Source organism: Euleptes europaea, chromosome 3, assembly GCF_029931775.1.
Source record: "Euleptes europaea isolate rEulEur1 chromosome 3, rEulEur1.hap1, whole genome shotgun sequence".
Lineage (NCBI taxonomy): Eukaryota > Metazoa > Chordata > Lepidosauria > Squamata > Sphaerodactylidae > Euleptes > Euleptes europaea.
The window spans coordinates 105,940,542-105,967,442 of record NC_079314.1 but is presented as its reverse complement, the minus strand read 5'-3'; the positions used below and the strand labels follow the sequence as shown (position 1 = coordinate 105,967,442).

Below are 26,901 nucleotides of genomic sequence, written 5' to 3'. Positions count from 1 at the left end.
CATGTCCTTTCAGAAATCAACATGAGCATTTAAGGTGTTATACCAATTGTGTCCAAAAAAGCACAACACATCCATTGGAATTCCAGCTGTAAGATGGTAGAGGGGACACATCCATCGTCTTGCTTCTGGGGTAAAGTAGTGGGAGGCAGATCTTTTTCACCAATGACCCTCCTGATTCCCTTTTATTCTGGCTGCAATTTACAAAGGGCGGGAGGGAACCAGCACACAGATCCCTTTTCTTGCTCCCCAATTAAATAATAAAAAGGAGCAGCCAGCCATTCTCAAGGGAAACATTTTAAAACGGAAACAAAAAAAAAGTGTCTCTTAAATAAGCTTCTTTAATTATTATTATCATCACCATCTATTTATTTATACAAATATATAAAATATATTTATATAGATTTATATAATATAATTTTTAGCTCTCTGGCGGGGCCTTTCATTTGCAGACGTACTGATCGACAATCTCTGTGCATTTTTTACACTTCACGTAACAGCACCAGTGGAATTTGCAGTGGCAGCGTTCTACCTGCACGCTCTTGAACTGGTCATATCCCCGCCCGCAACACATCAGCTCGCAGCCGTCCATGCCCTCCGAGGTCTTGTTACAGAGCCGGCCCTGGGTGCCCAGGGACCCCGTGGTATCGTTGCGCAGGCAGTAGTCGGGGCTGGAGTCCACGTAGACCAGGTCCTCCAGAGTGGGCGAGTTGAAGCGGTTGTTCACCAGCTCCAGCTTGCCCTTGCGACTGATCCTCATGGCCGCAGCACTGTCGTACTTCTCTTTCAGCAGGTCGCCCACTTTGCGGAAGTCGGCCAGCTGCAACCAGCAGGTCTTGAGGCTGCAGGAACCTGAGACGCCGTGGCACTTGCAGGCCACGTCAGCCAGCTTGTACACGGCCTATGGATGGGGTGGGGGGGGGGGGAAAGGAGAGCAAGATCAGGTAAGTGTTTAATCACCTGCTTAGTCTGAACTGTTAAAAATAGTATTGCTAACCTCCAGGGGGGGCCTGGAGAGCTCCTAGAATAACAACTGATCGCTAGACAACATAAATCAGTTCCCAGGGAGAAAATGGAGGGTGGACTCTATGGCATTATATCCCACTGAGGCCCCTCCCCTCCCCAAGCTCCACCCCCAAATCTCCAGGAATTTCCAAACTCGGATTTGGCAACTCTAGTTAAAACCCTCTGCTGAAATATTCCACCTCTGCTGTCTAGTAAATGAGGAATGGTGTAGCACAGAAGCTAAGAGCAGGAGAGAGAGCTTCAAATCAGGAAGTGCCTGGTTGGAATCTGGTCTCTGCCATGGGTAGCTTTATGTACTCAAAGATAAATAAAAGGGCCACACCAACAACAGGAGATAAAATTAAGGCCACACGTTTGAAGGACTACTGCAACAATTTCAGATCCCCCTGAAGAAGCCTCTTGGGCGAAACGCATAGGGAATTTCAATTCTAAGTAATAATTTTTTTAACCTATTTTGCACCATTTATCTCCTAGTTTTATGTACTCACAATCAACCTCCATCTACAATATGGGGATGATAATGTTACAGGATTGTTATAAAGATTGCAATCTTTAATGTATGTGAAGAGCTTTGAACATCTGTAAGCACTGTACAAATAATTAAGTAGTATTTCATTCTGGTCTTATACCAGAGGATCAGAGGAAATTACAATGTACATCTTTTTTTCATTCTCGTAACACCCTTATAAATCACATGAGGCTGAAGAGACTTCCCCAATGACAACCAGCAAGCTTAAAAAAATCATACCTGATACTAAAAAAACCAACACCTTTTTCTGCATTGCTCTACCAAAGATTTCCAGTTTCCATCACAGACCATATCAATGAGGCTATTAAGCGATCCAATTTTTTAAATAAATGAGCCATTTTTCTTGGGTGTCTGACCAGCCAATGGTGCTGAGCAGTCAGTTTTTTGGGCATCTCACCTGTTTGCTGCTGTTACAATGACTTGGGTGGTACCTACCCCATGAGTAATGTCAAAAGAAAGGTAAGGGGCTTTGGGGCAATATTTTTCATTTCTCAGGGAATTTGCCTTTTTTGCCCATTTGTGGTGAGGGATTCAGACATGTTCCTCCAGAAAACTCCTGAGAAACCGCACATGCCCTGCCCTTAACCTATGATATTGCAAGACTGATGGTCAAACTACATTTGATGCAGATGAGCTGCCATCCGATCTCTCTAGGTCTGTTTTCAAGCTTAAAATCAGTTCTATGAGTGATGGGTGGGAAGAGTAGAAATTAAGGCAGTGATTGTGGATAGTTGGACTTTTAATACTTTCCCCTGTACCTTTTTAAAAATTGGAGTAAAATCCTGTGGATGCTTTGAAGCTTAAAGAAGATCTCTGGATATGTGATTGTGGTTTTCCCCATCCTTACGGCTTACTGGATTCAGAGTCAAGTCACCACTGAGTCCCTTTAAAGTCGGGTTGGGGGCGGGGAACTAAAGTGTATTAGGGCAGAAAGGGATGGATTGCTGAATTCTTTTCCTGCCTGAGTGCCCCTATGAAACTGCTGCTACCATTTTGTTGTTCTCCTGGTGGGCCTCCTAGCCTGAAAGAAATCCCCTCAGGGAACAGCTGAGGAATAGCAGTTGTGGGGGTGGTGGAAGAGAAAAGTTTATCACTCCTCTCCGCTTACTTGTACTGTGCTTTAAAAATACCCCCCACTCCTGCTTTGTTGGTATTCAGCACAACTGAAGTTGGGTCGTGTATCATTTATGTCTAGTTTGGCCCGGGGAAAAGAAATACAGCTGGAAGCTACAAGACTTGTGCCATGTCTTCTTGCAGCTTGCATGCCACCTTGTGGTCAGTTACTTCTCTAATCCCACGTCACACCTTTTTTTTCTTTTTTTACAGCCTTGAAAGTCTGGTGATAAAAACAAATAGCCCATGGCTGCTTCCACATGGAGGTTTTGCGGGGGTCTGGCGACCAAACGGCAACATTTTTTTTTACAGAGCATATGCACAATGTGATGCCCTCGCCGTCTGCTTGCCAAGTTTCCCCCTGATTTGCCATGATCTTCCCCAAACCTGGTTTGGTACAATCTTTTTGGAAAGATTGTACTCCAAGTGGGTTGCATGCCATGTGAATGGGAGAATACACATTTGGGAAGATCCTGCCCATAGCAGCCTTCCTCAGACCACCATCCACCCATGGCAACCCTTTCCCCCTGCCACCACACAGCTTTTTTGGACTTCTAAAAAAAATGTCAATGTACATACTGCTACAGCATTATAATGTTATAACAATCTGTCTGTTACTTTCTATGACTCTCCAGCTTTCATATAAAATGAAAAGTGGCTAGCCCTTTTCATTGTGGAAATATGCCTTTCCTGTTATATCCACAACGAAAGGAGCTAGCGACTTACATTTTGTTTAATGAAAGCTGGGACCTAGCAGACCAGACTTGACCTGGACAGCCACAGGGTAGCCTGATCTCATCAGATCTCAGAAGCTAAGTAGGGTCAGCCCTGGTTAGTATTTGGATAGGCAACCTCCAAGGAATACCAGGGTCATAATGTGGAGGAAGGAAACGGCAAACCACCTCTGAACATCTCTTGCCTTGAAAACTCTACAAGGGGTTGACATAAGTCAGCTGTGACTTGACAGCAAACACACACAAAAAGCAGACCAGAGATCCAGTGTGGCCTTTCCTGGCACCTGTTAAGTGTTATTAGAAAGTGGGTGCCATGTGGGGCTTTTGCCCAGCAGGGCTTCTGGCCATTGGAGATCTGACTGGCTCTGCAGATGTTTAAAAATATTTTTAAAATATTGGTTTGGCAGCAGCTGCCACCACAGCAAAATGATCTTCACTGTGTGACTGAATGTAAGCTGTGTGAAAGTAAGAAAATGTTTTTAAACAAGGTGTCCATTTAAAAAGGCATCTTGTCAAGCAGAACTTCTGCCTGAAACTTTGAAGCGTTACTATTACCGTTATGGATAACTTCATTCTCTGACATTTTGTGACTGGTTCCACTTCCTGCGGCAGCCATTTTGTGGTCGTACCCACCACCCGGTGTTTGAATTCCAAAGGTGAACCGCAAGCTCAAAAATGTTGGAGGCCCCTGTAGTAGGCAGGCCATTATAACATTACAGTGATAATGTCAATTATCAATATTTAAAATGGTTCAATAAAGGCGTCCAATGGTATGGGAAGAAAACAGTGGCCATGGGGGATTAAGACATGGAAAGTGTAGGGGAAATTGCTATGTGGGTGCTCCATTGCCACAATTAACGCCTTTGTATTCGCAGCAGCAGTAAGACCTACATAGGGAATCAGCATTGTGTGGAAGCAGTTCATGGTTTTTTTAAACAGTAGATCACGAAATCACTTTTTAAAGTAGGTTTGTAATTCCAGGTGATACAAATAAAGCACTTTGGGACCAATCCAACATGCAGAGATGACCCTAAATTGGGTAGAAGGGTGGCACAGAAATGTTATAAATAAATAATAAATAAGCAATAATAATAATAATAACATCTCCAAAGGATGTGAAAAGCAGAGAGCGCTCTGGTTTTTTCAGCCTAGAAAGCTTGCAATCTGCATAAAGAAATGACTGCCTTAAAGAAGAGCCTCCAGACATTAAAAGTATGAGGATTAAAAACAAACCCCCCACCCCAGTAAATATTCTACAGCACTTTAGGATTTGTTCTCTTCCCACCTAAAGCTGAATCAGAGCCAAGAAACCTTAAATGTATTCCTCTCTGTACTTTGCTTAGAAGCTACCCAATTTTATAATCTATATCTAGAGTGTATTTTGTGTAAAAGCTCACACAAACTTTGTCACGATACCTGTTTTGAGCACTGGAGATGATGTGAAATTATAGCAGAGCGCCTCTGAACATGTGCAGAATTCTGTTCCCTCACTTGTGTATAATCTGCCATTCCCCTAAAGTCAACTTCTGAGAGCTGGCTCTGGGTGCTGCCAACCTTTGGTGGTCAAGCAGGCAATGACCAGAGACAAGGCCTTCTCCGTGGTGGCTCCACATATGTAGAATACCCTTAGCAGGGATGGCTGTATGGCATTAATTTTACTTTCACTTATAGGTCAGGATAAGGCAATTTTATTGTTTCAACGCTTTACTGTTGATTTTTTTTAGAGCTATCTGTTTCATTTTAATAGTGTGGGTTTATACATTGATTTATTTTTACCTTACAAAAGAATAGATAAATAACTACAACACATCTGGGATTCAAAAAAAGACTTCTATGGCAGAGGCCGTGACTTTCAGGGAGGGCTAAGCGCTTGCTACGGTGGCCAACTCCAGGTTGAGAAATTGTTGGAGGCTGGGGAGGGTAGAAGATGGGGAAGGGGAAGGATTCCTCAGGGATGTGATGGCATAGAGTCCACCTTACGAAGCTGCCATTTTCTCCAGGGGAGCTGATCTCTGTAGTCTGGAGATCAGATGTAATTCCAGGAGAACTCCAGTCCCCACCTGGAGGTTGGCAACCCAAGCCAAGCATATCTATTCTGTAATTGCCTTTAATTATTATGACGAACAGCAAGAAGAGGAGAACAAACCCTCTTGCTCTTGTCATGTAAGCAAATTAAAAATAACTGCACCCTAGCCCACACAACAGCCAAGGGCGCACTGTCAGGCAAAAACAGTTCTGGAAAAAGCCTTCCCCCAACCTGGACAGAAAGGAGGAAGGAAGGAGGAAGATGGCTCGGCCCTGCCCACCCCCCACCCCACCCCCGTTGCCACCAGATGGAGGCGGAAGGGAAGCAGCAGGTTTGCCACAGCTTCCGCCTGGCTCACACCTGCCCACATTGTTTAGCACCTGGGCTGCTGGTTCACGCCTGCAGCAGTTCTGACCCACCTTGTGCGGGGGGGGGGGGGTGATGGACAAATGCTGGCTCCTGTGAAATGGGGGCTGCCAGGTTATAACAGTAGCAGCTCCCCCCACCCTTGCAAGGTCTGCTAATTTTCAGCAGTAGCGGCTCCCACTGACTTCACGCCCGTCCACTTTGTGTGAAGCAGAGGCCACTGGCTTCCATGCGGGGGGGGGTCACTTTTTGGTGGCAGCGCCGGCAGCTCTTACCTCCCTTGCAGGGGCCACCAGCTCGCAGAGGCTCCAACCCACTTCTTGCAGGGCTGTCCCAGAGTCAGGACATTCCCGGGTGACCTTAATGTAGGGCTGCCAGGTCCCTCTTCACTACTGGTGGGAGGTTTTTGAGCCTGAGGAGGGCAGGGTTTGAGGAGGGGAGGGACTTCAATGCCATAGAGTCCCATTGCCAAAGCGGACATTTTCTTAAGGGTAACTGATCTCTATCAGCTGGAGATCAGTTATAATAGCAGGCGATCTCCAGCTAGTACCTGGAGGTTGGCAACCCTACCTTAATGGACAATCCACCCCTGATGATAGAGCCTTTCAGTTTTAGGCTGACAAATGTATAACAAAATTTCAGACCTTAAAAAACTATAATAATAAAGAACACAGAATAAGAGCTAATGAGGAAAGGAAACTGATATGGAGACACAGAGGAGGTGTTATTATCAGAGGAAATGCATCATGCAGGATTATGGACTAATTTGGGCCTTAGTGTTCTAAACAAACAGAAAAAGGTCTTGCCCTGGGATGCAAAGGTCACTGGATTGCTCCATCTATTAAATGCATTTTTTCTTTTATATTGAGGGCCAACATATCACTAACTTACTGTTCCAGATAGAGCACAGCCAAAGACTATTTCAGAATGATCCACTTAGTAACCAAACCTGCTCCATGAATCTGAAGCAAATAGTGCCTTAAAAGACCACCCAGAGTGCAGATGCATCCTAAAACCAAAATAGTAAGTGAAAACTGCAGTCAGTGGGTTGAGGTGAAATTTATTCAAGTTTCCACAAAATGTCAAAACTGTGTAACTTCAGGGCACCGCAAAATCATGTGTATAAGATTAGCACAACTTTTCCTTCCAGCACTAACAGTTATGATCTATGCTCAAACTGGTTATCATTAAAAATTGGTTGTCACTGTACTCTGAATAAGATTTTTTGCTGGATGAGTTTCAATCTCAAGTGGCTGTGCTTATGGCTCTTACAGCTGTTTTGAGCTGGAATTTGGGAAGTCAACGAGGATCTGATTCTGCATTCAACTTACAAACCATATCAAATGTCCAAACTAGATGTCATAGCAGCAGATTCAACTCTTTTAGGATCTTTGCCAATTACATGTAAAGCAGGGACTAGAAGTCTGATTTTAAGAGCAAAAGGAGTCTAACAGTGAAGGGTGATAAACCCTTCCCCTTCTATCAGTGTTTCCACCATCCCCCTACAGTATTTTCTCCAAGGTGATTTTTTTCTCCATCTGAGTTAGGGATGCCAGCCTCCAGGTGGGGCCTGGGGATGCCCCAGAATTACAGCTCATCTCCAGACTACAGAGATCGGCTCCCCTGGAGAAAATGGATGCTTTTGAGGGTGGACTCTGTGGCATTGTACCCCACTGAGGTCCCTGTCATCCCAAGGCTCCAACCCCAAATCTCCAGGAGTTTCCCAACCTGGATCAGGCAACGTACCCCACATCGCCCACTGGTGGACAGGGAGGGCTTTGCAACCCTACTCCCACATAGGTTCCCCTTGTGCTCAATACTAGACCAACCCCCCCCCCCCCGACTTTATAAGTGATTGCGGCAGACCCACATTTAAAGAGGTCTGCCACCTAATCTGAGTCTAGATCTTAGAGCGGGGTGCTCTATATCTATAACAATGGCATTTGACAGATCAAAATAGAGTGAGGAGAGCTGATATGTCTGAAACACCAATAGCTTCCAAGCCAAATATAGCTTTTAAGCAACATTTCAAATGCATATATTTCTGTTCTCCTCTTGGAGGAAGACTGTGGTTTGTAGCTTGAACCATTACACCTAATTAGGCAGGGCACCAAGAGTGGTCTCTTTTCCAGCCAGCTTTTAAGAAAAACAATGATCTCATTTATTTTGACCTCATCTGCCATAATGCTAAGGGGTCAAAATTAAAATACGTGCTGGTAGTCTTCCAGGCCTTCCTGACATCCTCCTAAGGCCTAAGTGGCTATAAGTTAGAACTGTCATCCACTTAAAGAAAGTTGATTAATTGTATGAGTTTTAGTTGATTAACATATTGATTAAATTTGCATAAATTTTCTAGTGAGAAAAACAATAGCTCTAAGGCACACTTTGTTGTTAGGATGCATACATGTCTTCATCTTAGAACAGCCATTCTCTCTTCTCTTCAGGAGAGAATCTAAAATGACCCTTGCCATTTCTATGTTTTATAAGTACTTAGAGTAAAGACCATTTTTTAAAAATCTGCTGTTCAGTTACTCAGGGCAGGGGGCTTTTCAGTCACACAGAATGTTTATTGAATGATTAATCAACTAATCACAGTCCTGATTTAAATGCTAGGAGTTTTAAAATGTTCTGACTCAAATACTGCCCAGTCCACAAAGGGCATAATTGTGCCATCTCCAGATAGGCATAGCCTAGAGTTTTCCCTTTGGCTTCCAGTACTGAACCCCTGCACCTTTCTTTTTGGACATAAGCACTGTGATTTTATAGACTTTGGGCCATAATATTATAATATTACTAACTTTTGTCTACCTGGATATCCCTTACTGAATGGTATGATTAAACTGTATAATTTGAAAGCAACAAACACGTGCTTATTTCTGTGATTTTATTGTAACTGCCCAATGTTTTTATGCAGTATTTTGCTCCTTACAAATTCCAGGTTGGTTTTTTTAAATGATGCTGTAATTCAATCCCCCGTCGGTGGCATCATTACTTCTGAGTTTATCCTGTTGGATCTGAGGAAGTGATATTGAAAACATCTGTCCAGAACAGACAAGCCAAGCTAAGGTGAAGCTCTGCACCCAGCACAACTATCTGTTTGTTGCAAACTCCAGAGGCAAACTTGATAATAGGCAAGCTAATCTTCATAACCTTAAATTCATGACTTAGATAAAAGAACAAACAAAAGAAATGAATGGGACTGTCTTCCCATAATATGTTTAGATGTACAACCCTTTAATCATATCCTAGAAATAGGGCTGCCAACTCTAGGTTGGGAAATTCCTGGAGATTTGGAGGTTGAGCCTGGGGGACATGGTTTGGGGAGGGAATGGACGTCAGCAGGATATAATGCCACAAAGTCAACCCTCGAAAGCAGCCATTTTCTCCACGGGAGTTGATCTCTGTTGTCTGGGGATCCGTTGTAATTCCGGGAGATCTCCAGGCCCCATCTGGAGCTTGATAACTACCTAAAAGGGACAGCCGTGCATTAACATCCAAAGTGGCTTTCCCTTGGCCTTCCTGGTTGAGATGGGACCAGTCAGGCATTTGGGGAGAGGGCTGTTGACTGAGCTATGAATGAGATGGTCAAGATGAAGAGAATCAAGAGGAAGCTAAGACAACTAGGCCAGAAAGGTAGACCTTCTGTAGTTAGTCAGTAAGCATTTAGTCATGGGATTGTTTAAAATCTCCCTTCTTGGAGCCTCTCCACCTCAAATTCCTTTCCAAACTCTCTTCTCTCATAAGAAGTGGAATGTAAAGAGGATGAATGGAGAATCGTATGTGGTTAATTAGCCAGGCCGCCTCTCAGCTTTGCTTACGACAGGATGGAGTGACTGCTGATTGAGGCCTGCTACATGTTCGAATTGGTAAACAATGTGGGAATGCTACCAAAAGCCACAGAGCCAGAGGGACAGATAAGGAAAAGGGTGATGGGGAAAAGGGGGAAATGGAGTCCAAGTGGAGAAGGAGACAGATGGAAGGAAAGGACATGCTGAGATAACCATCAAAGACAAACAAACAGGGGCAATAAAGTTAAAAGTCAGGGTTCCCGAAATATTCTAAGGTGAAGTGGAACAGTGATGGGGTCAGGACCGTGACTAAAATGGAAGGAACCATCATTCTATTCCCATCCCCTATGGCTTTTCCTGAGAACCAAAGTCAGACAGAATTCTCTGTCCATCACTGTACCTGCAGAGGAGAGGCAGGGGACAGGAGAACTCTTCCATACAAATACTACTTAGGAATCTAGTATGCCAGTCATAGCAAATCCTGGTCTCCTGAAAAGAAGGGGCTGAGGTTGCAAATTCTCTCATGCAGGCAGGAAAGAAGAATTTGAATTTCCATCTAGTGTTGGGTTTGGGATGAGTGAGGCTGTTACTGCACTAGGTATTCCCAGTGATGTATCAAGAGTTTGGAAATGTTATAAAAAACATCGCTTTAAAAGGGTTTTTGGATGCCACGGTTAAAAAATGGTTGGAAGACGTCTTCACAGCTAAAGGGGCCAAACAAAGTGTGAACAGTATTTTTTATAACATTTCCAAACTCTTAATACATCGCTGGGAATACCTAGTGCGGTAACAGCCTGAAATTCCAACCACTTCCTTTAGTGGTTATCTCGCAATGGCAACTGGTAGGTACAGTTTATAATATCCCCTCTGACCCCTCCAAGCCCTTCCCCTGCCTTTTCATCTCTTCTCCACTTATGTCAATAGGCTATCTGGGTTTGTATTAAAAAACACCAATGACATCAAACTTTAGCACTTTATAAAGACCTAATGACCATTCCCTTGTACTGATGATGGAAATAATTACACACTAAAGAAGAAATTACAATGGAGGCCGAATTTTTTTTTTGCTCATTCTGACAACAATAGCATCACTAAGGCTCAGAGATGTTTAATACCTTTCTGCCTCATAATATGAGGTGCAGTTTCCCATCTCGTCCCAAAGTGTGACTATCTCAAAAATATATTGTGGGGAACCAGGACAAACCACAATACCTTCCACAATATCTCTACAGTGTTACTAATGTCTTTTAAGAAGTTAGTATATGCTTCACACATTGTGAAACATACTACATTTTTAACAGAAGTTAAGTCTGAAGAAAAGTGTCCTGTCCCTTTAACAGAAGCGTAACATGTACAAATGGACAGTGGAAGGCTTTCATGTCATGGAGTCAAATAAGATCACCAGGTAAATAACATCACATTAAGCTGCTCTTAAAGGCACAGGACACTTTTTCCCAGGTCACTTGTCAACTCTACTGCAATCATCAAGAGTGAGGAAGGAAGGGCCTTTCTAAACAGATTAATCCACTGTGAAACGCTCCACCCAGGACCAAGTCCTATTCCCATAAAAAGGGATTGGTAGCCATACTGCAAAAGACAGTAGAACTGCCTGAGAAGACTAACATTTTAAAAAACCTGCTGAAGATATGCATTCCAGAGTAGGGTTGCTTACCCTGAGTTGGAAAATTCCTGGAAATTTAGGGGGTGTAGCCTGGGAAGGGTGGGATTTGGGGAAGGACTTCAGTGAGGTAGAAAGCCATACAGCCCCTTCCAAAGCAGCCATTTACTCCAGGAGAACTGAACTCTGTAATCTGGAGATCTGCTGTAATTCCGGGAGATCTCCAGGCCCCACCAGGAGGTCAGCAACTTTACCCCAGAGTTGCAGGGAGGGGATATGCATAACATTCAAAGAAAAGTTCAGAGGGAAAAGTTCAGGAAATGGTGGGAGTATAGGGTTACCAACCTCCAGGAGGTGGTTGGAAATATCTCACTATTGCAATTGACCTCCAGGCAACAGAGATCCATTCACCTGGAGAAAATGGCTGCTTTGGAAGGTGGGCTCTATAGCATTATACCCAACTGAGGTCTCTCCCCTCTCCAAACTCCACCCTTCTCAAGCTCCACCCCCCAAAATATCCAGGTATTTCCCAACTCTATGTTAGGGAGGCAGGGCTGCAGGGGAGAATAATAACCTTCTCATTATTTTTGTAAAGAGCTCCATGAGTAAATAAATAAGTGCTCCAATGTTTGAATGGAACAGCCAAGAAAAGATTTATCCTCTAAAGCTTTCGGAGGTGGAGCCTGAGAAGGGCGGGGCTTGGAGAGGGGAGGGGCTTCAATGGGGTATAATACCATGGAGTACACCTTCCAAAGTGGCTATTTTCTCCAGGCTAAATGATCTCTGTTGCCTGGAGATCAGTTGTAAACCCAGGAGATCTCCAGCCACCACCTGGAGACTGGCGACCCTAGGCACCAGTCATGGATAGCCCACATGCTCTACATACAGAAGGGCCTAGGTCCAGTCCCTGGTATCTTGCTGTAAAGGTTTCGTGCAGCACAGCAAGGCTGGGGATTACCTGTGCCTGAAGGCAGAATTATGCATTACCTCAAGTGCACACATTTCCCAAACACATATTTGCCAGTTCACAACAGCTGCAGGGAGGAGTTGTGTCATTTGCAAGGCAGAACTAGCAGGGGAAGCCACCACCCATCTGTCCGCAACCTTTCATCTTATTTCTGGTTTGTGAGTCTCACATTATCATATAAATGTCCAGTTTGACCCTGTGGAGTTGCTGCCACGCAGGGTAGGAAGCCCTGGGATAGGTGGACCAATGCTCTGTCTCAGAATAAGGAAGTTTTATATTTGTACATGACATTTGAGCGACCACAATTCATGCAGCACTTCCTATTGTAATTAATGTGCTGGCTGGAAGAAGCAGGAGCTCTGAGAATTTCTAAAAACTAAAATGCAGATAATACTACAACTTTCTTTTCCTAGAACCCACACAGCCTCTGAGTCCAAGCTGCGTAATTACTACATGGAAAAAATGTGCAAAATAACCTACAGATATTTTCTTCATATTCTCATGCCATTAGAATCGCCTCAAAGCAAACGTAAAACCCTTATAGAAAAAATGGATGATGAAACCAAGAGCACGTGCATTCATCTAACACCTCATTCACTAGAATGTGTTAAGTGTCTTAAATGTATTAACTGTTGCATATCAGACAAAAATTCAGCAGGCAGCACTCGGCCGTCTCCATGCCAAGAAAAAGCTTTGCTCATTGAATATCACCATGCCATATAAATGCTAAAGGCACAGGTGTTCTCGCTACCCAAAAACAAGCAGGAAGAGCAATCTCATGAGCATAATACATCCACATAGGAGATTTCCAGGGATATCCTGGCACGACGGACAGGAGTGGTCCTGTGGTAACAGGAAAAGGTGGAATATGCAACACTTGGACAAATGTTAGTATGCTTTAATCCCACTGAAATAAATAACATTTGGGTGCTTACATTGGGTGATCCGTTTCATCTAGGGGTGCCAACTTCCAGGTCAGGTCTGAACATCTCCAAGAATTACAAATGATTACAGAGATCAGTTATCCCGGAGAAAACAGCAGCTTTGGAGTGCAGACTCTATGGTATACCACAGTGTTTAGGAGAAATTGAAGTCCTAGAGTGACATTACATTCCTGCTGAGCTCCCTCCCCTCCCCAAAGTTCACCCCCCCAGGATCCACCCCAAAATCTCCAGGAATTTCCTAACCCAAAGTTGGCAACCCTATCCAGTTAATTCTTTTAGGTTGAAATAAATTGTTGTGCCTGGCTTCTTTCTTAAGGCAGCACAGCTGTTACTATTCAAACATGTCTCTTCCACAAGAAAAGAGACAGGATTACCAGTGATCTTACCCTGCGGCCTGCCTCATTGTTCTGTAGGTTCATCAGCGTGCGGGCCTGTTCCTCTGACCCCTTGGCGTAGTTCCTCTCCCTCTCCCTGGCATCCACAAACTCCTTGGCAAACCGGTAGCCGTATTCCACATTGTCCCCACAGCCACCCCATAGCCAGTCTCTAGGCAAGTCCTTTGGTCGGGCTGTCCGGCTGCAGCCACAGGTGGAGAGTTCCCCTTCGCGGCAGGCCCGGCTGATGGCATTCACCACCCCTGCAGCGCTGATGGCATAGGTGAACGCAGTCTCTCGGCTACCTGGAATGGAGAATGGGGAGCAGGTCAGATGACAAATCTCAGCTGACACCAGTGCTGAAATTCTAGGCAACTTGATTGAAGCACAAGCTGATGTAGTTCTATGCATACACGTTTAAGCACCCTACCTATTATCAAGACATTCAGCATGAGAAGGTCCTACAGTTTTCAGTTCTTCTTAATCCCTTGGTGCAAGAAGCCATGCACTGTGAACACAACATATGAACACATGAAGCTGCCTTATACTGAATCAGACCCTTGGTCCATCAAAGTCAGTATTGCCTACTCAGACTGGCAGCGGCTCTCCAGGGTCTCAGGCAGTTGTCTTTCACATGCCCTACCTGTGTAGTCCCTTTAAGTGGAGAAGCCAGAGATTGAACCTGGGACCTTCTGCATGCCAAGCAGATGCTCTACCACTGAGCCACAGCCCCTCACCTTGAGCAGAGAGGCACCCACTGCTACACAAACAAACAATGCAAGCACCATAGCATTAGTATTTGGTAAAGAGAACTCCATACTTCTGCTTCCTCACTTTAACCCCTTCCTAAGGAATGGATTCAGATGAGTACTTCTAATGCTGAAGTTCATAGCCTTGTTATTCCATTTCATGCTTTATTGCACATGTCTTGACCACATGCATCTTCACATAATACCTGGCATAGACAATACACCTCCACAAAGTACAGTTGAGGGTCCATTGTGCATGCATGCAGTCTGCATCCAGCACCACATAAATACCACATGCAGACATGCACCACTTTCTGTAGTATGAAAAATACAAGTAAAGAAAAAATAAACAGATTTGTCCAGGTAACTATCGTTGTATCTCGCTACATTTTCAGCAGCTGCTTTTTGTACAACTCAACCGACACAGACTACTTTTCCATTTTTTGCTACCATAAAGGGACTCAGGCCAGAAGAAGTAGGCCCTAAATCAGGACACAGATAAGTGTTTTATTTACACATTCTAAGTTCATATGTAGTATTGTTGCAAATAACGAATATTGTACAGTTAAGCACAGAAACATCCACTGTGTGATTCTCACCACAAATCAAGAATATCATCCAATCCATCCTTATAGTTACAGAGCACAAAGCATTTAAACCATTCTTGTTAATCAGAAATAATGTTTTATGTGAACGTGGCCACTGTGCAGGGATCAGTTGTCCAGTGAAAAACTTCTTTGGCTACTCAAATACTCAGTTTCCGTTTTTATTTTTAAAGAGCAAGATTAAATTGTGAGAAATATTTGAATCCAGAAATGTAGAGACTTCCATATGTTAGGGGGAATGGCTGAATTATACTTAGCTCCTTTCAAGTAGCATCCAATATTTCTCCCCATATCTTTACACAAACTGTCCCCATTAGGATTGCCAACTGCCTGGAGAAAAAAAATGTCCTGTCCCTTTAATAGAGGCTTAATGTCTTGTTAGTTATCTGGTGATTATATTTATGCCATGAAAGGCTTCAGCTGCCCATTTCCACACATTAAGCCTCTGTTAAAGGGACAGGTTTTTTCTCCAGGCCTGTTGACAACTCTAATTGCCCTGAAGTGATCACAAACTACAAATGACTCTTCTTTGGGGAAGCTAAGACACAACCTCTCATAACAATAGTCTTACTTAGGGTCAGTTTGCAGAGATAAACCTGGCACGTTCCAGTTTTGTAACCATTTATGGTTGTAGTCCTTGGCCATAACTCAGAGGTACTTACTTCAAAATACACATGGCGTAGTAGGACTAGTATGTGACATTTCAAGAGTCATAGACCTCAAGTTAGTGCAACAAAAGGCATCCTTTGGTGGGAGTGATGTAGTGAACATGAGAAAGGCCATGCTGGATCAGACCAAGGTCCAGCAGTCTGTTCACACAGTGGCCAACCAGGTGCCTCTAGGAAGCCCACAAACAAGACAACTGCAGCAGTATTGTCCTGCCTTTGTTCCAAAGCACCTAATATAATAGGCAAGCACCTCTGATCCTGGAGAGAATAGGTATATATCATGACTAGTATTCATTTTGACTAGTAGCCATGAATAGCCCTCTCCTCCATGAACATGTCCACTCCCCTCTTAAAGCCTTCCAAGTTGGCAGCCATCACCACATCCTGGGGCAGGGAGTTACACAATTTAACTATACAGTCATGCAAGATTCCAAATTCAGGCATGTGATGGCAGCATGGTTTGGTCCGAAGGAAAACTGGTGAAGAAATTACGGTCACCAAGGGGATTGGCAGGTTTCCCCACCATCCATTCCAATCTATCATTGAATAGAACCCTCCGCATCAAACAGTGAGTTCCTCACTGGTAGCAGCCAATGATGTGAGTTTGAGAAGGGCAGGATTCATGCGCTATTGAATTATATAGGCAGGGTGAGGATTGGATGCCTATTCCTGTAGCTAGGAAGTGCAGCGTCTAGACTTGCTCATAGTCAGAAGCTCTGAGAAGATGAGTAGCCATTCTGTCGGACTAGCTATCGTGTCTGCCTCTTGCTTAGATAACTCTGAGGTTACTAAGCCCTCTCTTGCCCAAGTTGTCTCAAGAAGGCCAAAAAAAATGGTCTTAGTGAGAGGAAGCAGAGATTGACTCACTGTATCCTCATTTGAGCCATAGCCTGCAGGGCATTAAGCAGGAGCTCTGTCTGTCCTCTGGATAGGTCTATACTCAGCCTAACCCACCCATCTTTAGGGATGTGGAATGGTATGGTATAGCCTGATCTTGTCAGATCATGGAAGCTAAGCAGGGTCGGTACTTGGATGGGAGACCACCAAGGAAAGCTCTGCAGAGAAAGGCTACCTTTGCTACTCACCTGCCTTGGAAGCCCCTTGCTGGGATCACCATAAGTTGGTTGCAACTTGATGGCACTTCGGTATGTATGTAACCCACCCATCTATCCCTTGTCCAAGGCAGGAGATTGCTGAAATTTCCCTGAGGATTCAATCAGATGTGGCAGCAGAAGGTCTAAGGTCTGCTATAATCATGTTCGATGGTAAGTGGAAGACCAATTTAGGGTGCAAAAGCAAAGAAGTTCAGAAACCCCCCCCCCCACCATCCTTGACTTATCTCCCTTCCAGCATCCCTGGGCACCTTTCCAACCAGGGCTCTATTACCAGAAATGATCACAGCTGAAAGAACGGCACTTGGGGAAAGAGTCTTCAGGGAGGTAAACCATGAGTGAGGGGGATGGGTTCAGCCCCTTTACTCCTTGCCTCTCACATACACACATCTTTCTACGTGGCTGTGGTAATTTAAATAGTTTAACTCTGAGTCCTAGCTTCCCTGCTCCCTGCCAACTTCAGGAGGGGTGAATCTGGCTCTCAGCCAGGCGACTAGTAGACAATTATTTCACAACATCCAACGTGTTAAGTAGGGCTCAACATCAGTCCTAGCATCCAAGCAAAGCAGTTGAACATAGAACTCTGAAGGAGCAGAGATTCCACGGAATGAATGTCACAGAAAGTTGTGTGTAATGGGGGGAGCCCCAGTTTGTGCAGTTCTCGGCCCACTCATCCAAGCCTCGGTATGCACACCAGAGTGTACGTTGTTTCTGCTACTGACAATTCGTTTGCATCCCTTTATCTTAATCTAAGACCTTAAAAAATACTTGGCCTTTACTGAAGCAAAATGTGGCAACCCTCTTCTCCAAATCCAAAGATTTGGAATCTTTGGGTGGAATTGGCAATGAGAAGACAGATGGTTTCTGATTCCTTTACTTCACCAGCCACTCCCTTAACGCTCTTTCGATTTGACTTCCCCAAGGCCCTCGTCTTGACTCCATGCTTTGGATCCAAACAAAGGATGGGATGGGCCACGCATAAACTAGAGGAGGTGTGGATCTGTTTGGTTTTTACGCATTAAGCAGCTCTGGCAGAAAGAGACCTCCTGTAGTGGCTGACTCATGCTGAAATGCTTTTCATTCATGTTGCAGTTTTATTGTGGCTCTTCCCAGACAGCCTGATCCTCAGCAGTCTGGAGGGCAAAGGGAGGGAGTATGCCCTACAGAAAGTGCTATAAAGAGGAAAGTTGTTCAGGTATTTGAGAAGAGTTCTTGTTATGGCTGCTAGCAATGATAGCTGAATGAAGCCTCCGGGTTCAGGAACACTGTATCTAGTACTAAAATACTAGATTCTGAGGCTGGCTTCCTCTCCCTACTTGTCAGCTTCCTGCAAGGCTGATGCTGAACACAGAATGCTGAACTAAAATAGATGGCCTCGCACATCAATACTCTTCCCATGTTTTTAAGTTCTTAGAATATTTAAGCATGAACAATCTACTGGAACATATGTAACTAAAAGGGCGCTCTAAAAGAAGAATGTTCAGGATAGAGATTACCTGTACTTTATTTCCTCCAACTCCTCTAAAGAATGTCTGCTCCCTACCACACCTATTCAAAAAATGCACAGGGGTTTGTGCCACCTGTGCCAATCCTTCACAGACACACATATACCTCCATTCCCCTGAAAAAATCCCCAGTCTGCTATGTGGATTACCACTATTGGCTGTGCATACATACCCAGTTGCTTACAAGGATGACATGCATTTATTTAGCCAGTCACTCATGAAGGAAAACAGTTTAGGGCTGTTTAGCTTGGAAAGCCTGACCTGGATGGCCCAGGCTAGCCTGATCTCGTCAGATCTCAGAAGCTAAGCAGGGTCAGCCCTGGTTAGTATTTGGATGGGAGACCACCAAGGAAGTCCAGGGTTGCTATACAGAGGAAAGCACTGGCAAACCACCTCTGTTAGTCTCTTGCCTTGAAAACCCCATAAGGGGTCGCCATAAGTTGGCTGCGACTTGACGGCACTTTAAACACAGCTTGGAAAGAAGGTGGTTAAGGGGATACATAATAGAGGTCTATAAAATTATGCATGGTATGGAGAGAGCGGACAGGGAGAAGCTTTTCTCCCTCTCTCATAATACTAGAATGCGGGGTCATCTGCTGAAGCTGGAGGATGACAGATTCAAAACAGATAAAAGAAAGTACCATATTTTTCCGTGTATAAGACGCTCCCATGTATAAGATGAACCCATTTTTTTTAACCCAAAATTAAGAAATCAATATTGATTTCTTAATTTTGGGTTAAAAAAGGGGGGGTCATCTTATACATGGGGGTGTTGCCCTGGCCGGCTGGCGTCTAGCGTTCAAACCGGTCGCCGCCCACCCGACAGCTGATGGGCGGGGCCGGCAGTGACCAGTTTGAATGCCGGACGGCCAGGGCCACTGGCCTCTTTCGCTGCTCACTGTCTTATCCGCCTGGTTGCCCTGGCTGGCCGGTGTTCAAACCGGTTGCTGCCAGCCCCACCTGTCAGCTGACAGGTGGGGCTGGCAGCAACCGCAGGCTTCTGTGTATAAGACAACCCCCAATTTTGCGGCAAAATTTTAAAGGAAAAAATATCATCTTATACATGGAAAAACACAGTATTTCTTCACATAACGCATTGTTAAATTGTGGAACTCCCTGCCCCAGGACGTGATGGCTGTCAACTTGGAAGGCTTTAAGAGGAGAGTGGACATGTTCATGGAGGAGAGGGCTATTCATGGCTACTCATAAAAATGGATACTAGTCATGATGTGTACCTATTCTCTCCAGGATCAGAGGAGCATGCGTAGCCCAGGATAGCCTGATCTTGTCAGATCTTGAAAGCTTAGCAGGGTTGGCCATGGTCAGTATTTGGATGGGAGATCATCAAGGAAGTCCAAGGTCACAACAGAGAGGTAAGCAATGGCAAACCACCTCTGCTTGTTGGCTTGTTTTTATATCTTGTTTTATACCTTGCTTTTCTCAACCATAAGAAGTCTCAAAGCAGCTTACAATCACAATCCCTTCCACTCCCCACAACAGGCACCTTGTGAGGTAGGTGAGGCTGAGAGAGTTCAGAGAAAACTGTGACTGGCCCAAGGTCACCCAGCAGGCTTCATGTGTAGGACTGGGGATCAACCCTGGTTCTCCAGATTAGAGTCCACCGCTTTTAACCACTATACCACACTGGTTCTCTTGCCTTGAAATCCCTATGGGGTCACCCTAAGTCGGCTGTGACTTGAAAGCACTTTCCACCATCATTCCTACATTTTAAAAAAGGTGTAATGTATGTATGTAATCATAACTTTTGATGTGCTTTTTGTGTTCCTGACCAGTTTGTGCTTACAGCAGGTACCCCCACCAGCCCACCCCAGTGACCCTGCTGGATCATGGCCCTAGTCTTTGTTTTTTCCAGCAGGATTAAAGGCATTTTCACAAGTGCCACTAGGAACATCTTTTAATTCGCAGTGGGTCGCTCCCAAATGTTGTTATGGCAGGAGGGAAAGTGGAAAAGGGAAATTTTAAAATTTAATGTACATTTCTAAATGTGTTTACTCTGAAATAGCCTTGAGGGGCTTTGTTATCCTGTTTTTTTCTCCCCAACTGGGAGCCAAAACAACTTACAAAAAAATACCAAGTAAAAAAAAAAATCAAAACAAACAAAATTCAGTGTAAGAAAACACACACAAACACAAAACAGCCTGGTCTGGTCTAGGATCCGCTGGGGCAGCCTATCAAGGTCACAGGCAAGAGATCTTTGGCTCTCATCCTTTGGCTCATGCCAAAAGGACACACCCAGGCTTTAAATACCTGCAATAGGCGGGAAACAAAAGCTCAACCTTGATTAGTTCAATGGGATTTTTAGGCAGGTATGCTTTGTTTTGTAAACCACGCTGGAAGCAATGTAACAATTGTCTTAAACCTTGTTTTGTGGTAAACTTTAACCTGATAAAATCTGGTCGACAATTTAAAAAACCCATAGAACTCAAAATTATATATGTCTACTTTCAAGTAGCCCTAAACCTGTGCTAAATTTCCTACTTGACCTAGGAAGTTAGCTGTTTGGGGTACTTGTTTTTGTGTGTGTTTGTTTCCCCCTTGGATAAACAAATGTGACTATACGCGAGGAATTGGTCAAATTATTTTTTCCATTGAGACTTCAGAGCGTGATTAAAGTGAAAACAAAATGTATCTGCAATCCTAAAAACACTTTCCTGGGAGTATACCCAGTTGAATAAAATTAGGCTGACTTCAAGTAGACCTGCTTAGACTTGCTCATGAGATATAACAGAGCGAATCAATTCCCAAGCCACCCCAAAAATACTCAAAAAACAACCCATTTTAAGAATACCATTTCATACAGATGTTAAACTGCAAATTGCATACCTGAGACCTGAACGTTTCTAACTAGTTACGTTTTGATTATTTATATTGGTGAATTATTGTGCAACCAAGATCAAGTTAATTCGTGCCATAATATTCCCTATTACTATGTATGGGTGTGAAAGTTGGACAGTGAAGAAAGTTGACAGGAAGAAAGTTGATTCCTTTGAAATGTGGTGTTGGAGGAGAGTGTTACAGATACCCTGGACTGCCAAAAAGACACATAAGTGGGCTCTAGATCAAATCAAGCCTGAACTCTTCCTAGAAGCTAAAATGACCAAACTGAGGCTATCCTACTTTGGTCACATAATGAGAAGATAAGAGTCATTGAAAAAGACAATGCTAGGAAAGGCTGAAGGCAGCAGAAAAAGAGAAAGACCCAGCATGAGATAGGGTTGACTCGATCAAGGAAGCCATGGGCCCTCAGTTTGCAAGACCTGAACAAGGTTGTTAATGATAGGCCATTTTGGAGGACAATGATTCATAGGGTCACCATGAGTCCCAAGCGACTTGACGGCACTTAACTAACACATTTTAGTGCTATTGTATTGTTTTAATTGCATTTTTCTATGAATATAATCCACTTTCACTGTGGATCTCAGAGAAAAATAGAATATAGCAAAATCAATAATATAGGATAATTTCACTAAAATGTCCCCTAAAATAAAACATTATCATTTCATTATTTCTGTGTATTCCCTTGTTGCATACAGCAAATGCAAGAAAAGTCTTAGGATGAGGATGTTTATCTAGCACTGAAAGGCTTTCAACCCTTTCTCAAAACATCTCTTAACTCTCCAAACAGTGAAAACAATTCCTAAGGAAATCTGTTACTGCCCTGGGAGGGCCTTTTGCAGCCCTTGTTGGGAGGAGGGGAGAAAAGGGGAGGAGCTGGGGAAGGGACTGGAATTTTAACACCTTGTGTTTATGATCCTGACCGGGCACATCAAACCTGAGCCCGGATTTCTCCATTTCTTGCCCCTGTAGGGTTCCATTTCAAAAGGATTCCAAGGACAATGTATCCACCTCACACCTCAATTCAAGTACTGCAATGACCTGTCAATGATCCTCTTTACCGGCTCAGCAGATGGCACCCCAGGGAAGCCTCGTATTCTCATGTTGGGCAGGACTAGACTCCCTGCTGCTGTGGAGGTGCTTTCGTGCTGGAGAAGGCAAAGCGATTCTCCAGACTCCCCTCTTCCCTTGCCAAGGGAAGCGAGGCAGACTGTATCATATTTTGGAGGGGCTGCAGGAGCAGAGAGGGAGGGCACCAGCACAAAAAAGGTGGCACTTAAGAAACCAGGATCTCTATTGAGTATGCAGTGTGTATTTCTTGGCCAGCTTGTCAAACTCAGCAACAAATAAGGAACTAAAGGAAGGGAGTGCAGGAAAGGGTTGGTTGCAGGTTTCCCCCGTGGGTATCATTTCCACTGGCACTCTTGATCTCCCCCACCCCATACGTGCCAGACCAATACATTTGCCTCTGTACATTCTGCCCACCACCCCAATCTGATGCCTGCCTTCTTCTCTGAAGAAGGGGATCACCCCCACACATTCTCCTCCTCTGCCAACTCTTAAGACTAGGAGTGGAGGCAAGGAAAGAAATCCCAAGCCTTTAAGGCAGCTGTATGCAAATACATGTTACAAAACTCCGTCACTGTTTTTGTAAACAGAAGCGCCATTCCTGGGATGACTGTGTGATTTTTAACAGTGGACGTGTGCTTACCCTTTCCCTAAAGGCCATTTCCCCACTGCGCTCCTGATCAGCCATTTCTCACCCCCCACCCCCAGAGTTTCAAACATGTGCTTGCCCTTGAAACAGATGCAGACAATGGATTAGGAGACCAAAGAACATAAGGACAGCCCTGCTGGATGAGACCAATTGTCCATGTCCTCCACCATCCTGTTGCATACTATGGCCACTCAGATGCCTCTAGAAGACCTAAAGTGCAAGGTCTCCCCTACTGTGGCTTCCAGCAACTTGTATTCAGAGGTATTCTGCCTGTAAACATGGAGGTTCTATTCAGCCACATTGGCTAACAGCCACTGACGGACTTGCCCTCCATGACTGTAATCCTCTATTAAAGCCATATTACCAGCCATCACTACAATCTGTGGCAGTGAGTTTTTGCAGCTACTTACACACTGTGTAAAAACCCTGGAATCCCCTTTCATGAAGATTTTTACACTTATTTTATTACAAGACTTAGCAACAACCAGAACTTAACCTGGGAATCTGTTTTCAATGCCCGTGCTAAACCCTGGTACGTGATGCTGATAAACACTAAAAAGCATAATGAAGAGTGCATTGAAGTATATGCAAAATGCATCCTTCCCACCCACCCCTCCAAGCACAAACTAAAGTGAAGGGTTAAGAATTCCATTGCAGTCTTGAGCGCTGGCACATCTCATTTTAAATATTACTTATAGCCCTCTTAAGGCATTATGACTGTACATTTAGGGAGGACACACTACATGTGATCCTCCCAATAAGCATTATTGCCATTTTGTCTGTAAAGGGCAATACACATAAATTCCAGCTTTAGTACCGAGGATAAAAATATGCACTTTGCCCCCCTTCAGGCAAAAAACCCCAATTGATTGTATTGGGATATTTACAAGTAGTGCATTATCCCTGTATGTGCGGTCAAACATAATACCTGAAAGGGGGTTATGGCTAATAAATGGTAAAATACAAAATAGGTAAGAAAGCAAATAATGCATTACTATTGTGAGCTGGTTCTCACAATACAGTTTCCTGTACGGTTATCACTTCTGTATGGGAAAACTGTCTCTATATTGTAAAACGCACATATTTCTATTTTGCCATATAGTCATGCATATATAGGGATGTCCCAATTGGTGGCTGTTCCATGAGGGTACAAGGCATGAAATAGACACATGCTATAACATGTTTTAAATGCACATGTGGTTTTCCAGCCTGGCAGTGATGTCCACGTAGGAAGATCATCTTGGGTGAAGTAGCAGGTTAATGTTTCTTTACTTGCATTTTGCAAACGCAATCAATTCATTGTTCCAAGCATGCAAGCTTTTGGGTTACACAAAGCTGTGCATCAGGCAGAATGTAGCAGTTACACAGCAAGGGAGCAACAGGGGAATTTCCAATGCAAATAGTTTAGTCACATCAGACAAGACAGTCCCTAATCAGAAAACTTTTCACACTTCTAATACAGGACACATTGACAAGCAGGGGCTTACAGACAGCCGCAATGACTCATGGTCTCTGTTCAGCCCATTTGTCCTTTGTATTCAACCAGGTGGTGAGCTGTGATTCCAGGTACAACTTTCATAAGTGTTTTATAGACTTTCAGATAAAGACTGAGACTAGAGAGGGAGTTTGTCATGCTTTGATATCTGGTAGAGGAGATTCTTTCAGTTCGGCATTGCAGAATTAGGGACTGGGCTAACCTTTGAAAGCACCTTCTAGAATTATAATCCCTCCTCTTGATGCTCCTTACCCAAAGCTTCACCCCTCTTGAGGTTTGCTCTCAAAACCTTTGTCACACACATCGGTTTTCCCTTGACTTTCCCCCACAAAGGCATCCCTGTGTGTCTGAGTACAGGGATGCACCACCAGCGCCACCCTTGCATTCTGCACTATGTTCCCCCTGCTAATCATTTTCCAGCCCTTCCCCTTCATATTCATCACAATCGTTCTGATGTCCTGGCTCACAGAGCCCCTATTTCACCTGAGCTTTGCTCTGAACACCTCCCACACCCCTCTGTGCCTTTGCACACTAGCCACACATCTGGCCATGTCCCCTTTTCTTACCTATGCTCATCACCCTGCCAAACACAGATGTGTTGTCCACTGTACTGCAATTCCACCGCCTCTGCCGGAATTGATACTGGCACTCTTTGATGGCGTTCTTGGCGCCTTCCCCGATGTACACCATGTGCTCCTGGTAGAGCTGGCACAGCTTCCTCTGGCCCGGGGAGAGCCCCGGCAACTGGCTGCACACAGGCTGGGCTCCTATGATGTACATCTCTGGCCTCTGGATTGGGTTCATCGCCAAGGACCTGAGATGAGGGGGAGAAAGCACGGTGAGGGAGGAAACCAAAAGAAGATCCGATCCCTGGCGGTCCCTCTGTTCTTTCTCGCAGCGAACCCAAGGGGCTCCCACTTAGTTTCTGAGGCTCTTGTGTATCTTAGTAGAATGAAGAACACAGTGGATTAGAGAAAACCTACATGGAGAAACCATAAAGGAAACTCTCTAGATCAAAGGGGAAAGAAGCTGAGAGTTCCCTAATTAGGGCAGGGGGACCCAAAGTGGTTCATTAGTTAGCCTTTTCTAGGCAACAGCCGCCTCCACCAGATACACAGACAAATACAGCTACTCTTCTGGAATTAATTACCCCAGGAAAGAGGCAGTTTCCTATGAACTGTCAGGAAGCAAACAACCCCCCCCCCATTCACAGACGCAATTAGGGACTCATGATCCTGGGGGAGGGGGGGACTGCCCTGGCTCTGGTCTCTCAAGGATCTCCCTAGGGACAGACAGGAGCGCCAAGTGAAGAAGAAGAGTGGGTTTTGATATGCCGACCTTCTCTACCACTTAAGGGAGACGCAAACCGGCTCACAATCACCTGCCCTTCCCCTCCCCACCACAGACACCCTGCGAGGTAGCTGGGGCTGAGAGAGCTGTGACTAGCCCAAGGGCACCCAGCTGGCTTCACGTGGAGGAGTGGGCAAACCCACCCGGTTCTCCGGATCGGAGTCCACCGCTCTTAACCACTACCCCACGCTGGCTCTGCGGAGGTCTCTATCCAAACACTTTGGTTCCGAAACCACCGAGCTGGCCTGCTGACATGCGGCTCCCCTTTCATTCGGGAGCGGCTCCCATCGCTTCTAACGGGGCTGCCTTCTGGGCAAGGCGCTGGGGACCCGCGGGACAGACAGACCTCCAACCGAGCCGGGGGGGGGGGGAGAGAAAACGGAACGATAGCGGAACAGAACAAGGGGGAGGCAGGGATTCGACCTTCTGGGAAGGACCCAGCCTTTCCTTCAGCCTCTTCCCTCCCACCCACCTACCCCCGCACCCAACTTTCCAGGTGTCCATCAGCCTCTTCCCTCCCACCCACCCCACGCACCCAACTTTCCAGGTGTCCATCAGCCTCTTCCCTCCCCCGCACCCCACGCACCCAACTTTCCAGGTGTCCATCAGCCTCTTCCCTCCCACGCACCCCCCCCGCACCCAACTTTCCAGGTGTCCATCAGTGTCTTCCCTCCCACCCACCTACCCCCGCACCCAACTTTCCAGGTGTCCATCAGCCTCTTCCCTCCCACGCACCCCCCGCACCCAACTTTCCAGGTGTCCATCAGCCTGTTCCCTCCCACCCACCCACCCCCCGCACCCAACTTTCCAGGTGTCCATCAGCCTTTTCCCTCCCACCCACCCCCGCACCCAACTTTCCAGGTGTCCATCAGCCACTTCCCTCCCACCCACCCAACTTTCCAGGTGTCCAGTTTGGGTCCCCTTGTGCGCTCCAAGAGCGGGGGGAGGCGGCCCGGCGCCCCACCCGCGCCTGCTGCCCCTCCGGGGGTCCCTCCTCGCCCCGCATCTGCGGAGGACAAAGGGCGAGAACGCGCGGTCCCTTTATCCCCCTTTAATCCCTGTTTCGGCCAGGATTCGGCCAGGATCGAACGCACGCGGTTCGCCGAACGCGCGTTCGATCCTGGCCGAAACAGGGCTGAAAGGGGGCTAAAGGGACCGCGCGTTCTCGCCCCAAGAGTCGGGGGGCGGGCGGGCGGGCGGGCGAAAGCCGACGGCGCTCACTCACCACCAGGAGCCGGCCTCGGCCAGGAGCTGCGTGCAGCCGCACAGGAGAGCCAGCCGGAGCAGCAGCCGCGTCCCGGGCATGGTGCGCGCCCCGCCGCTCCCGCGCCTCTGCGCCGCCGGGCTGGGGCGCATCGGGCT

At 45.5% G+C, this 26,901-nt stretch overlaps 1 protein-coding gene across 1 annotated transcript; it reads right to left on the bottom strand.

Annotated features, from left to right (window-relative positions):
- On the bottom strand, nt 1-26,901 carry WNT5B (Wnt family member 5B). The gene is made up of 4 exons (XM_056846957.1): nt 26,765-26,901; nt 24,756-25,003; nt 13,495-13,787; nt 1-898 (listed from the first exon to the last, which is right to left on the bottom strand). Exons 1-4 carry the CDS (start codon nt 26,893-26,895, stop codon nt 440-442), a joined length of 1,131 nt encoding a protein of 376 aa, XP_056702935.1. The 5' UTR covers nt 26,896-26,901; the 3' UTR covers nt 1-439.

Coding starts and splice junctions, on each gene's coding strand:
- WNT5B (XM_056846957.1), bottom strand. CDS start 26,895: ATGCGCCCCAGCCCGGCGGCGCAGAGGCGCGGGAGCGGCGGGGCGCGC. Junction 25,004..26,764: donor GCCGAGGCCGGCTCCTGGTG/GTGAGTGAGCGC, acceptor CCCTCATCTCAG/GTCCTTGGCGATGAACCCAA. Junction 899..13,494: donor ACAATGAGGCAGGCCGCAGG/GTAAGATCACTG, acceptor CCCCATCCATAG/GCCGTGTACAAGCTGGCTGA.